The 15,014-nt window shown below is 39.0% G+C and overlaps 1 protein-coding gene across 1 annotated transcript in view; it reads right to left on the bottom strand.

Annotated features, from left to right (window-relative positions):
* PLOD2 (procollagen-lysine,2-oxoglutarate 5-dioxygenase 2) overlaps positions 1 to 15,014 on the bottom strand; it is a 65,258-nt gene that overhangs the window by 23,074 nt on the left and 27,170 nt on the right. Inside the window, exons 3-8 of the mRNA XM_029960743.1 lie at positions 12,301 to 12,392; positions 10,791 to 10,927; positions 5,214 to 5,377; positions 3,943 to 4,055; positions 1,914 to 1,977; positions 1,022 to 1,119 (exon numbers count right to left, since the gene is read on the bottom strand). Of these exons, the coding sequence (XP_029816603.1) occupies positions 1,022 to 1,119; positions 1,914 to 1,977; positions 3,943 to 4,055; positions 5,214 to 5,377; positions 10,791 to 10,927; positions 12,301 to 12,392 (668 nt within the window). The remainder of the gene's footprint in view (positions 1 to 1,021; positions 1,120 to 1,913; positions 1,978 to 3,942; positions 4,056 to 5,213; positions 5,378 to 10,790; positions 10,928 to 12,300; positions 12,393 to 15,014) is intronic.

Below are 15,014 nucleotides of genomic sequence, written 5' to 3'. Positions count from 1 at the left end.
ATTTAATTGAGGCAAAAATAACTGTAGCAATATGGAAGAAATTGGTCAAATATTTCACTACTAGTGAGTAATTATAAGCCGAACAGATAACAACATCATTATATTCACTAATTCCAAAAATGAAAAACAGTGCAAAAACTAAGCAGCAGCCATCTCTGGGATATTAATGAGTTTCAAACCTAATTCTCCTGAGAGCCATTTTTCTGAAAACAAGGAGCTAGCTATAGTAAGGAACACTTATTCAGAAGAACTTAGAAAGTAGCCATGCCCAATCCTTCAGCCACCAGATGCTCCTATAAATGATACACCCTTACACTTCTTTGACACAGAGCAAAAAAATGCAACTGCCATATTACCAAAACATAGTCATTTCCCTCAGAGAAACTGTGCAAGGTTCTCTGGACCAATGAATCCTTACACATGAACAGAATCTGTCACAACAGCTCTTTCACAGGGCAGAGAGTGCTCGACCGCGAACCCAAAGCTCATGAGCCATGGGCACAAGGGCACACCCACACACATAGAGAATTTTTTTTTGTCTGTATTCGATATATGTTTCTATATCTGTATATACACACCCAGGTCTCTTGCAGGAATGGATGTGTTACTGTTTTGTATCCCAGACTGTCACTCTTGGTTAGCTTACCTTCCCCCTGAAAATCTCTTCTTCTGATCACAATTTAATAACCAGATAGACATTCATCTCTAGCATCAAGAACTGTTTTGTGTTAGTGAACAAATTAACATAAGCTTACTCTCTCCTTATATCCCAAGCTACAATGAATTTGGGAGCAGAACAAGTTGTTTCAGCAGTGATATCAAGTTACAGTGACAGGAGAATAACATGATTGAGAGAGCTATTAGAATAGGGGTTTTATCCTTGCAATTCCTAATATTAAATGGAAATGTGTAGTGGTGGATGCTATGACAACTTCAGACACTTCTACCACTGTTTGTTGGTTTTTTTTACTTACGTTAGAATTGTGGTTTTGCAAGAAAATAAAAACAAACTACCACTCACTTTAGTTGGACCATTTCCATGAATGGTGACTGGTAGTGTGTCATACACTGAATTCCTTGCTCTTACTCTTCCTTCTTCAAATTTCAAAAGGACTTCATCTGCAAATCAAAGCCATACAGTAATAAATTCATAAATAAAAGCTAAAATTTCAGAGTTCTTTAAGTCGTTGCTGATACAATATACCTTGCTGTTGCTATCATAATCAGTGTTACTTATTTGGAAGCTTTTGTTCTTTTTTTTTTTTTAATTAGATCTTGAATTCTAAGCTCTTTATGCTAAATAAGGTGACAAAACCTCAGAGTTTGTCATCAGCAGCCTTCAGTATTGGAATAAAATCTGCTTAAAAAATAATTCTAATTTAGAGCAAATGCTATTTATAGAGAAATCATAGTTGTTTCAGATGTGATCTGACTACAAAAAATTGTTCCATAATTAGAGGTTAAATGTAAGAAAAGAAGTTTGCACAGATGCATTTTTCTATTTAAATTCATGACATTTGAGTAAAGGAAATTCTACATTATTTCACATTGCATTTCATTATGTATAGCCATTTGCTTGAGAACATCTAAAATACAATTTTAATTACCTATCTTACTCCTGTAATTAAGTTTGTGAAAGTTTATGAAAATTTTTCTTAACTCCATATTTACTGCTAACTTAATTTATTTAAAAACTATTTCTCTATTTTAAATCAAATATCTTATCAACATGAGAAATCAATTAATTAATTAATATTCAACTGAAAAGACCTGTAACTAATCTATTAATCAGGTCTATCCATCCAAATATTTCTTTAAAAGAAGTATATGTTTAGGGAACTACATTCATTGTTAAGCAAAGAAAGTGTTAATAACAGTTAATAAAACACACAATGTGCAAATCATACACTTACCAACAGCTCCATTTAGGGTCTGAAAAATTGTACATTTGTGGTCCAAAGTAATGTTAATGCGTTCCTGAAATAAAAGTACCAAAGATGTTGAGGCATTCTAAAAGCCAATATTTTTACAGTAATGTTGCAATTATACCACAGTGGCAGCAAGTAATAAGGTAAAACTACACTGTTCAGCTCTTAAATACAATTCTTTATTTTATATTGTTACTTTTTTTGAATTCCAAAGTTGTGCAGCTATATAACAATCAGTTTTATATATGCAAAAACTTTAAAGCCAAAGGATAAAGGTCATAACTCTCCAAAGAAAGAGCAATTTAGCAGTATAAGCCAAAGCAAATCTGTGTCTCAAGAAAATTAGCAAGTCTTGGCCAAGCAACAAAACATACTGTGTTTCACAGTTTCAAAAACACAAAAGTCAATTTTAAGTATCATGTCAGAATAGAAAACACTAGCAGTTTTAAAACATTTTTCTAATGTTGTATTATTAATCCTACCTCAATTCTTACTTTGAGTACCATGTTATACCATTTTTAAAAAGTTAATCAAAGTAGATAACCTTTAAAACACAGTTAAAAACCCTTATACAGAGAGCACACTTTGCTTTGGTCTTCCAAAATTTTCTCACATATTCTACAGCATTGGGCATTATCATATAAAGCAGCAGTAGCAATGCACAGTAAGCACCATGGAGGTGTTTTGAATCATGGTGCAGTAGTGCCTTGCACAGAGATACACATTTCTTTCCAGATTGTCTGGAAGACAATCTGTTTAGACAACTAATTATATTACTTCTGACTTTGGTGCAGAGTCAGCTTTAATGTCTCTACACCCTGCCTTTTCAATTGCATACCTGGCATCTGACTTCACTTCCATGAAATCAATTTGAACATTAAAGGCTGGAAGGAACGTCCTATGAGGAGCTGCTGAGGACTCCAGGTTTGTCTAGTTTGGAGGAGGTGGCTGAGGGGCCACCTCCTTGCTCTCTACAGCTTCCTGAGGAGGGGAAGGGGAGAGGGAGGTGCTGAGCGGCTGGGAATGGTTCAAAGCGGCACCAGAGGACCTTCAGACTGGACATCAGGAAGCATTTCTTTATGAAGAGGGTGATGAAACCCTGGATCAGGCTCTCTAGAGAGGCTGTCAATGCCCCCAGCCTGTCAAGTGTTTAAGAGGCAGTTGGACAATGACCTTAACAACATGCTTTAGCTTTTGGTCAGTCCTGTACTAGTCAGCCAGTTGGACTAGATGGTCACTGTATGTCCCTTCTAACAGAAATATTCTATCCTATTTCTGAACCTGCATCCAAACAGACATGATTTTCCATTAAGTTATACCAGGAAAAACATGTATATATTTCAAAAACTTTGCATCTGCCTTAAGCACACAAATTATCAAAATCATTTTCAAAATTCTGTTTTATCAGCTTCTAAAAGTCTTTTTGCATCAATACACTGCTAACTTTCCTTAGCTCTCTTTTTCCAGCACCAGGGACATGCCTCTGACATCTATCATGCTTTAATGCTGCTACTCAGCAGAGAACTTTGTTAAGCTAGGGCACAAAGAGGTCTTCACCAAAAATTTACGATGCAGCTTTATTGAACATATTTGCACAAAAAGCTGAAGGCAGGATCTGAAATGGCAGCAAGCCAAAGTATAAAACACTGGATCAGCAAGTAGTTCAGTGACACCCTGGAAAAATGCCACATTCTCTGGCCGTCAAACTGCCAAGTACATGGGACCCTCATTGAGATGAATGTGTCTGATCATATACCTCAGAGCTATTATTTCTAACAGTGAAGCTCAACCTGACTGGATCTGAAGACAGCCTGAAATAATATATCAAGTCATGACCCTTTGGAAGCCTGTTCATCATTCCTGCAGTAAGAACCTCAGGAGAGCAAACACAACTGTCAATATGGCACTCCAGAACAAAGAGACAGCATTCCTTTTCTTTTTATCTCTTGGTGTTTTAGGAGGAGTAGCATGTTATTTCAAGCAGAAAGAAATGAGAAAGCCATTCACTACCTACCCTTGCCAATGGGTCAACATAGATTTTGGTGTAAAACAGCTGGTCATCATCATTATCCTGCAGATTCCATTGCTGCACAATACGATTTATATATGGAGCATAACCAATAAATCCTGCAAAATCACACACACAGAAGTTATTTCCATAAAAAGCACTACCCTGCCAATGCTGTCTACCAGTCAGGGACTTCATTCTGACTGGTGCCAGCAAAGGAAAAGTATGAAATTCATACAACTTGGCTCAGAATCCAGTTTTCTTCCTGTGATATAGAACAGTTCTACTTCAAAGAGTTCATAATTAATGGTTACTTTTATACCAATGGTATTTTAAGGGAAAAATTAAAACAGATCTGTTTAGGATGGTCCTGAGAATACCAAAGAGATCAGACTACCACTTTTCCCAAGAAGCCCATCTGTGGAAAAAGTTCGATATTCATCAATCACTTATTGGCAGAGATGCCTGAATGCAATACTGCCAGAAATACAAAACAAATTCAACTCAAAACCAATATACATTATTTTTAAGCCAAAATTAAAAAAAAGATAGTGCAGATAGGTGAGGTAAAGGAGGAGGTAAAGAAACAGGGACACTCCTAGACCTGCACACTGCCCAACTCACTCATTAGAAGTGACATTCTGTGCTCTGCAGCAGTTATAGAGTATCAGTGTCAGTGTATGTATTAATCAACTCCAAAATTATTACCAAAACTGGCATTTAAATGAGGATTCCAGAATTAACCCATCATTGAGATTAACAGGAGTAACTCCCACTCCTTTTGGAATGAGCCATGTCAGCCATGCTGACAGGCTGGGCAGAGCTACCAGCTCATCTCCCCTGGATGCAGAGATCCACAAGAACAAGGCAGCCAAGTCAGGAAATCCTGACCCAGCTAAACTGTACCTATAAATAATATCATGTGATGCTTTGACTGGGCTTGAACACTACATTGTTTCTGAAGCAATTGGGTCATCTCTGCCCAGCATTTCCTTGCAATGCACAGTTGCTTGCTAAGCTGTCACTTTATTTACCTGCTTTTTAGAAGTTATTGCCAAGTAAACTATGCAAATTCAAATGAAAACTATGCTTAAACACAGAAGAGCAGCTACTAAAGTGGGAAGGAGAGGGGAAGAAGAGGACAGCAAACTCAGTCCTCAGTATTATACTTGGGGAATTCAGGAACAGTTCCACATACAAATACATAAAACAGATAACAGAGATGAGTCACGTTCAAGTCCAAGGGTTTAATGGGTTCACAAGAGGATCACACTTGCCTCCTGAGTTCAGGAATCGTTTTCCACTCCGGACAACAGGATACTTGTCAGCTAGCCTTTTATCTGGCCAAATTAGTCCATCTGCTGCAAACACCACTTTATGATTAGTTTCCTGAAATTTCTTTAGGAGCTCTTCGGGGCCCCCTGCAAAGATAACATCATAGCTGAAAAGTAAAGAAATACATTCATTAGATTAGTTTAATTTTAATGCTTCTATGTTGAAAACCAAAAATCATTGGACTATTCGAATTTTAAATATCAAACAGCCCTTTTATTCTGAAAAATGACTCAATGAAATTATGTTTTATCACCATGTAAAAAATTTTATACCCTTCTAGGAGAAAAATTTCAATCAAAACTATTTATCCAATACAATTTCCCCTTCTGCTTTTTAACCACCGACACTTACGAAAAACTTCACCTGCCTTTACGTGTTGATCAGATTTGAGTCTCAATTCCTATTGAGGACAAAGACCTAAAAGTGGAGGGCTCATCTTTGGCAGTTACCCACAGTGAAAGGTCAACACTACCCCAAAACAGAAAGAAATCTGGATGGGGTTGGCAAAGGTCATGTAAGAATGTGGTATCACGAGCTTAGTGGTTTCTTGTTGTTGAACCATATCTAAACCAATGCCTCGGAGGGGAGGAGTGGAGCACAGCCAACCAAACCAAACAAACAAAACCAGACACAGAAACCAAACCAAAACCGCAAAATACATATAAAGTATTAAAATATTCACAGTATGTGGTTTCTTTTTTGTACTTGAGATCCACATATAAAATCATTATTCATAGAATGGTTTGGGTCAGAAGGGACTTCAAAGACCATTTATTCCCAATTCCCCCCCCACACAGGCAGAGATGCCACACACTAGCCCACTTTGCTCAAAGGCCCATCCAACCTGGCCTAGAACACTGCCAGGGATGGAGCATCCACACTTTCCCTGGGTAGCCTGTGCCAGTGCCTCCCAGTTCAAGGTTCACTTTACACAGCATGAAGAATGACACAGTAAAATTGGAATCACGTCACAGATTAGTCTGTGGCTGAAGAAGCACAATAATTTAATTTAATGGTAGCATCTCAGCCTCAAAGTTTCCTCATCTGAATACAGGTATATTCTTATTCCACACATATAACTTAGTAACTGAAAGTCATCAGCCCTGATAATGGGCAATGGTACAGCTGCCAAAAATCAAGGTCTAACCTTGACCAAGATGTTTTTCTTGCGAAGTCTTTTAGCTTCAGCAGCTTTCAGCTTGCAGGGTACAGAACTTTCTGCATTGCAATGTATTATTACACAGCAATAGTGCCAACAGATCAACCATTACTGACATGATACTCCTTTATTATAGTTCTGAAATTATTAAAGATGTCTTTAATTCAAAGAGGATCTCATGAAATTGGCCTAAGAGAAGTAACAACAGCTGGCTTACAAATGCAAAAGATTTTCACCGCAAAGCAAAGTATGAACCCTGGAGAGGAAGTGTGTTATGTAGTCTATATAAGTAAGTGGGTTTCTGAAAACTCTCACTGTTATGTTTTTCTGTAACTTTGGCAGAAGAATGCTGGAAAGAAATAGTGTACATTTTGGAGCTTCCCCAGTTTTGCAAAAAATGCCTGTTTCTGCCCAAATATACCAGAATACACTTCACTCTCTTTTCCATTTGATTTCTGTAGCCCGATTGAATGCCAGAATGAGCCTGTAGAACATGCAAGAAACAGGAGACAAGTTGAAGGCAGACAAAAAGAGATTTGTCTGAGGCTTCAACTTAATAGCTTATGGCAGGCTGTGCTTCTCCTCTTTGATCAGGTTAGTGCTGCTGCTGCTATGACTTACAGCTGCAGGAAGGAACCAAATAGCCCTGGAACATTGCTTCCTAGGACTGTCATTCCGTAAAAGAAAGCCAAAGTTGAGCAACATGCTGGGCCAGCCACAGGCTCTGTTTGTGAAAGGGATATGCTACTTAATACAGCACAGTTTATAATCCAAAGCACAGTACTGAGCTGCTAAACTGCAATGGATATTATGCAGGAGAATTAATCCAGCATGAACCTACATTTTCCATTAATGTCCAAGGCACTCTGTTTTATCAAGAGGTGATTTACTGCCACCACATCTCTTCCCAGGCAGGACCTCTACCAGCCTTCTGCCCCTTGCTGCCAGTGTCCTCATCAGCTGCTTTATGAGGCTCCCACTTTTCTCTCCAGGCAACAGGGAAACTCCTGGAGTCAAATGAAAACCTATAAATGCATCATTTTTCTTGTTTACCTGCTATGTCAGATTACATTTGGCCTATCCAGCACTCAACTCCTACTGTAAGGGAGGATTCACCTCAGGTCTACACCACTAAGACCACCATAAAACAGGTCCCAGGACTATCCTTTACAGTTTATGCTGTTATTAAGGGTGATGCACATGGCTTGCTTTAAACAGGACTTCAAAATTTGACAGGGAAGAGTGTGGATATATCCAGGAAAAAGCAGGCTTCCTTGGCAAGCAGGAAAAAGCTCAGATACTCTTATTTTTTCTTCATAATTCCTTCTGATTCCTTCTGAAAGCAAGGGGAAAAAAGAACCCAAAAAGTTTCCACAACCCAATCCTGTTTCCTGAAGCTCCCAGATGGCAGTTGCTTGGGACTGGAATCTACCCATGTCTCCTCCTCTTTTGCAGCAGCAAAGCACCCTGGCTGTGCACCTGGCAACACGGGAAACAGCAACGGTGACTTGGGTCCTCTAAAACTGACCATGCAATTTTTGCATCCACAACTTTTGTAACTATGAGAACTTGTTACTATTGGAGCTGCAGGTTAAGAGCTCAAAATACAAATGAGAGAGGGCCCACTAGTGACTAGCAATTCAGGTCCCCTATCTCATCTATCTTAGCTGCATTGTGCAGCCACACAGCTATTTTGTCATTTACACTGTATCCCCACCAGGATCACACCTTAAACATTTTGAGATATGTTTATCCCTTAAACTGTTAAAATTCAACATTTTAACAAATGTTAGGGAAAAAAAACACAAAACAAAACAACAAAACAAACAACAAACTGAGAGGCTTCAAAACTCTTCCATGATACAAAGAGATGGTTGTGGGAATTCTGGATGAACAGTCACAGCATCAACCAATTTATCCAGTCTATACTGGCCATTAGCCAGTTCAACCTGAAATGGTCCAAAATAAACTAGTAGTTAGCTCAAGCGAAAAAAAAAGACCCATTTAAATGAGGTTCCCTCTGCAGACATTTTTCTATGTACACCTAGACATGAATTGTCCACAAAAGAAGCTCAAACTATTTCCAGCATTCTGAGCTATTTAAAAAACTGCTCAAAACTAAAAAACCCAAGAAACTAAGTTTAAGTAAACAGTTCTCTAGAAATTTTTTGCCTAGTTACAGTAAGCAAACCAGACATTTCCTTTCCCCACCCCCAAGATTAATATTCCAAATGCTTCACAATGAATATAATAAGAAACACTTGAAGAAGAAAGGAAGTTCATGACACTTGTCTTTTCCAAACTTACTGCTACATTGATCAACACTTAAATTGCAAACCAGGATTTTTGGAAATGAAAAAGCTCATTAGAATTAAAATATAATGCTAGAATCAGTAAACTACTTTTTTCTTCTATCTGGAAACAGTTCCACCAGTTTTAAATATATATGTACTTGGGATTATGGATCTCGAGAACTTGGGAGGCCTTAAATCCTGTGATTTTTCATGGAAAGAAAGATTATTGCCTCTGCACTTTGACACACATGGTCCTCTGTACTCTCTCCTCCACGCCAGCAGACAGCCTGCCCCTCAAGAGAATAAACTATGCTGGAGAGGAATTTGAGCTACACCCTGATAGCAATCTGATAACAAATTTGCATATTTTACTATATAGGAAGAAAATAGTGATGAATCAGGATAATAAATTTGAAAACAAAGAAATTCAATATAAGTTGAAAACATTTGGGAAACATTTGATTCATCTGAGCTTTAGTAAAAAATAAAATCTTCCAAATTAATCTCTTAAAGTTTCAGCTATTGTATGGTTAGTAGGATAACATTATGAACTAACATGTAATATATTTACTTTTAGAAAGATCCTTTTTCCACCTAGCAAATGCAAAATTGATCAAGTCAATAACAAAAAACATTCACAACCCCAATGTCTACTTTCAAACTATGTTACCTTTACAGTCAACTAGGCATACAAAGAAGATCTTCATCAAAAGTGTCCCTTATAATGCTTATTTATAAATTGCTGAAGATGATTTAGATTTTTGCCTTTCTAGGTCTATCTTCAACTCATCACAAGGGGTAGAATTATAACAAAAAACTGAGTAATATTTTTGAATTTGCTACCAGTTTCATAGGCTACTCCAACTTTCCTGAAGTGATAACTTCAGCAAAACAAATTAACTATCCATACAATGCTACTGTCCAACCACTTCCTGTCTTGTGATGATGTCTGTTGTATAAATACTGTCAAAACTCTACCTCAAAAAAAGTGTTCCTAAAATTCTTCTGCTGTCAAATTTGAATAAATAAATAAATAGAACAAGTTAAAAGCTGAAAGACAATTCCGGAGCAGACATTCCAATGACTTGCTAACAGCAGTGTGAACCCATGCTTGCACCTCTCCAAGCTTGCACTCTCCAAGCTGAGCCTCTCCAAGGCTGCCTGTCTGCAATCAGAGCTTCTTTGTCCCTGATCCAAGGCTTGGTTCCATGCCTTCCTTACAGAGATTAAAGCTGTGACCCTGCTCTGGTTAACTTTAGTGTGGAAGAGCTTGGTAGTTGCTCTAAGTTGTATTCTTAGCTACTGTGATCATGCTGTTGTCACAGAAGCAAAATAAGAGGAGGAGGAGAAGAAAAAAGCAGAGGGGAAACAAAGGAAAAAGTGTGACTCAAGCATGTTTGAGCTCCATGTTTTCTGTGACAAGGAGAAACCTATCTGGCCTCCAGGGAGGATGTTCAAGCATAGTTGTGCTATGAGCTATAATCTGGCACCTGCAGACAGCAGTACTGTCTCTCCATTCTTCTATCACACAGACAGGACAGGTACAACTGGCACCAAGTCTCTTGTCTTGGTACTCTAACATGTAAAAGCAGTTCTCCTGTTCAATGATTTCCTCAGGGACCCATTTTCCAGCTTCCTCCATATCACTACAACTTCATGGAACAAGATTATGCTTCTAGTCCCTACTGGCCACTTTATTTCTGGAGCTGCTTTTGCTCCCCCTCCCATTCACACTCCCAGCCTGCAGCCACATCCTGCTCTCACCACAGCTGAACAAGGAGAGGACAAATGCTTCCCTAAAAGCCTGTCAGCTCTCAATAACATTTTTTTACCCCCTTGAGGCAGTAGAACTATGAACAAATCTTACATCTGTAAATCTGTTAAAAAAGTAATGATTGCTCCAAAAGCAATCTACTATTTTTATGAATGAAGAAAAATAGAAGCAAACTCTCTCGAATAAAACAGCAAGGAGGAAAAGCAGTGTGCAACTTTCAGCATGTCACAGCAGCTACTTTTGCACGCCTGCCCAGACTAAAATATAAAGACAAGAAGACAGGTTTGCTCACCATTCAACAAACAATACAACCAAGTCCTCTTGATCAGCATAGCTTTCTATGCCTTCTTTCAGCAATCGAACCTTCTGCCCTCCACCAATAGAGTTAGGCAGCTCACCACCTTTCCACTCTTCACCTTTTCCAAGAACCTGGAACAAGAAAAAAGAAAAGCACTTTTTGCTAGTACCCAAAACCATGAGGCTTTTTTAAAGCAGGTCTTTATTAAAAACAGATGCTAAAGCAGAAGCAACACACTAAGGCATAGCAAGCCATCATTTCCAGCATGGTAAGTTTTCCATGTCTGAAGCAGCATTCAGCACAATGACATCACTGCAAAAACATGAGAGAGACATTTTTTAACCAAATAAGAATCGAGCAATTGCCTGCTACTGCCATTTATTTCAGTGTGCCTCCTTCAGAAAGAAAAAAGGCAAGAATTGTACCAAAATTTCTATCAGAAAAACGTTCTGAATGAGACCTTTAAAAAATCAATAGAATCACTTTAGGAACAGGAGGCTCAAGAGACTTTGGTGGATCAGGGTATAACTAATTCAAATTGCAAGCTCCAGTCTTTTTGCACAAAAAGGGAAGGACAGGTTCCCCACTATACAGCTCACTGCTAAAACTCAGATAAACAAAAAATTCCTCCCAAGCCAAGCGCTATAGCAGATTACCTGTCAAAAAAAAGAAAAAAATAAACTCTTACTGGGTTTTGAACATAATGTTTTTTGCAACATATAAAGGCTGGAAGAACTACATTGCATGATGTTTCGCACAAATCTGCAAAGCTAAGAGACGTATCCAGAGCTCAGGCTTCCCAGGTAGAAGTCAAACTTCAGAGACCCAAATAATTTCTTATTTATAGTGCAGGCACTGTGGTAAGTAAGCTGAAAAATTTCGTAACACCATATGAATTGCTGGATTTTCTCTTGGCAGAACCAATTTGTGGGGAAAGTTTAGAAGGTTGGTGCCCTCCCTTTTCCCAAGGTCACACAGAGGCCAGCCTAAGAACGTGACATACGGAGGCATGGAGCGAGGCAGAAAAGGTTGGTAAGAATTACAGAAATGCACTGTCCTCTCAGAATTAGAGGTTCCTGGAAAACACAGTGAAATTTTCAGTTGTGACCCTCCCTCCTTCCTTGCAGCAGGGATCCAGCCTTTCTTGAGGAAGGAGATCCAAGCCCTATGAGTACAGTACAGCCTCCAGAAGTATTCATGCAAACAAAATAAGCCACACTGAAAAACAAGGCTATATGATAAATCATGACAGAACCGGTGAGTGACTGAGGATGCTGACCACAAGGGCTACAAATCTGTAAAGCAGCTCCCTCCCATGATGCTTCAGAGGGGAACCAGCAGATAAGCAACAGGGAGAGCAGCAAGTGCCCTTCCTGCCCCCAAGCTCTGCAACTATTTTACTTTGTCCCGGCACACGAGAAAGCTCAGACAAGGTCAGTTACTCTTTACTGGTTCTGTTTTACAGCATGTACAGTACGAATATTTGGTACAAAACATGCAATACCTTCACTGTGTAGTTGAAGTGCTTTGCAGTTTGCATGAAACGGTGAAAGCCGTCGGTTTCTTTAGTTGCTACAGTAAAGACTAGCAGTTTATCTGAGGGAGAAAAATAAGGAACACGTATTAATTCGTTTTCAGGGCACAGTTTATAAGAAAAAATACACGGAACAGAACTGGATCAGGGGGCTTTATGACCTGCCTGTATCTCATTCAAATAGAGGAGGCAAATACACTATCATATTATAGTCTTGAAACATCACCAAACAAGAACTGCTATGGACAAGGGTGCTGTATCTAAAATTATCCTCAGGGAGAAGAAGCAAGTAAACCCATCTACTCTGTAAATAACTAGATCAAGACAAATACAAAGCTAGTATGACTACTGGACAGGAAGGAATCTTCAAAGCAAAAATAACTTACTAGTTTTCAGTCTGAGCTAATTCTGTGACCTCTTATCACAGGACTGAATGGTGCCAGAGAACTTCACCCACCCTCAGTAACTCCCCTGAAAGCCAGTGGTTCATACTCTTCATGAAAACAAGACAAAAAAACCAGTCATGGAAATCAGTCCCCCAAAGGACAGCATTTAGTGCTTTTAAGTCCTTGGGCAGAGACAAAAGCGCAGGGGTTTGCTTGGTTGGTTTTTTTATTCAGAGCCTATGCACATTATAGCAGTGGTAATTTTGCCCTCTTACTGCATGCAGGCAAATGACCATGCAACCCATTTCCTCTTCACATTCCAGAGCTTTTAACACAGTTCGAATAGGGTCACAAAATCCCACTAAACAGCTTCCCAATTAAACTACTAAATGACATTTAGAACCCTATGCATTACGCTGAATAATCAAACTATGCAATTCAAAGCTATGAGGAGGACAGGACCCCTATCCAAAATCAAGTATTTAATCAGACCAGCCAGGATGCCAGAGAACACTGCAGTTCCCCAATTCAGTCCAAGTGCAAGCAGCAGCTGCCCTCTAAGCAGAGCCCATAAGATCAATCCTACAAGAAAATAAAATCAATCGCCTACAAATAGCATTCCAGACCCAGTGCTTGTTGCTGCTTCACTTTCTCAAAAAACAACCTCTGGATATTTAGCCCAGTAATGTGCTAGAAGTGGCTACTATGGAAAACATTCCTATTAACCCTTCAGCCTTGCCCACCACCGCAGGTTTAGCAGCCTTCAGACACTCCAGACATCATCCTAAGTGTATTAAAATCATTCACCACTTGCCATTTTGTTCTATGTGACACCAGCAAAATTAACACATGAGATGATAATCCACTTCTCACTTTGTGGAAGAAATGCACCCTGCAAATTACTCATGTGATGCTCTGCAACCCCGTACCAGGATACTTCAAGTGTACCTCTGCTCAGTCAAGTAAAAATACCTGTCAGAGCACACAGTCTGTAGAGAAACATAAAACCCCTTGTAATGAAATTCAAGTCTGTCTGAACTAGCAGTCAAACTATGGAGATTAGTCTCAGGAACCGCCAGGACTGTTTCCACTGAAATAAAGCTTAGATTCAGCCCTGGTCAACAGATCACTTCCAAGAACACTCCTACCAGGCCTGGCTAGTCCATCCTCATCTGCAGCTGTAATGGTGTATGTGAGGAAGAGCAGGGATAAGATAACCACATATGATGCTTTCTCTGCCTTTTTTTTTTCTTGTCTCTAAGGGTTTTCCTGACTTTGATGGTATTTCTGTACATTCCAAAACACTCAATCTGCTTTGAGACCTTGCTCTTACTTAGTCACTCCTTGATGCAACCTTTAAGCAGTGACAACACCATGTACCCAGTACTTACAGTTTCATCTGACACTGCCCAAGTTCATCAACTGCAGACAACACTTCTACCTGCCCTCCCCACCACGCACAGTTTCATAGATTTCTCTCACATCCTGACACCACTTTTTCTTTTTCAAGTGGGAGTGGGGGAACAGGTGACAACACACAATCCTTTTCCTCAACAGTCCCAGTGACAATTTTAACTGCTGGTTCTACTGAACCAGACTGACACTCCTGCAATACAATGCATAGCAAAGAAGAAACTGGAAATAAATACTTTAAATGCTTCAGTCAATTCGAACATCCAAAAATTTGGGTAAGACAGATTTGGAAGACAAATTGCTCCATCTTTATCCCATTTAAGTGTTAGTAGCCTTTTGTAGGCAAGAATCAGAAGAAAATCCCACAAGTACATCTCAAAAGGACAGGAGGACATCCACAGAGGATTCCAATGCAAGGCGTTCACAGACATACTGACTCACAGAGAGACACAAACACAGCAATTATGGTTCAATACCTTCAAAATCATTTATTCTAAAGGTCATGCAATTTAAAGTAATTCTACAGAAGGCACCACAGAAAGAATAAAGAACATGATATCTTAGATTATGACTAAAACAGAACAGAAGACAGAGGATAGGGTTTTCCTCTATGGAACAGATTAAATTATGACTTTTTTTTGTTGTTCAAGCACTACATTTTCAAATTACAGGGAACTGGAAAAATCTGATCATACCAGACTGCATTACTAAGCCAAGAGAATCCATTATTAAAAGTTTCCTAGGTGACCAGTCAAGCACTGACTAGAACTATGGAATTTGGTTTGGAGTGGGCATATTTCACACCTACACCTTCCTGAGGAATGCTAGCAACAAGGATTTCAAAGATCTGTACTTGACAACATCATGTAAATTACAAAATGTGGG

The sequence above is a fragment of the Manacus vitellinus genome, unplaced genomic scaffold (genome assembly GCF_001715985.3).
Source record: "Manacus vitellinus isolate BGI_N305 unplaced genomic scaffold, ASM171598v3 scaffold_29_pilon, whole genome shotgun sequence".
NCBI lineage: Eukaryota > Metazoa > Chordata > Aves > Passeriformes > Pipridae > Manacus > Manacus vitellinus.
Note: the sequence above shows the minus strand (reverse complement) of the source record. Positions and strands in the feature narration are given on the sequence as shown.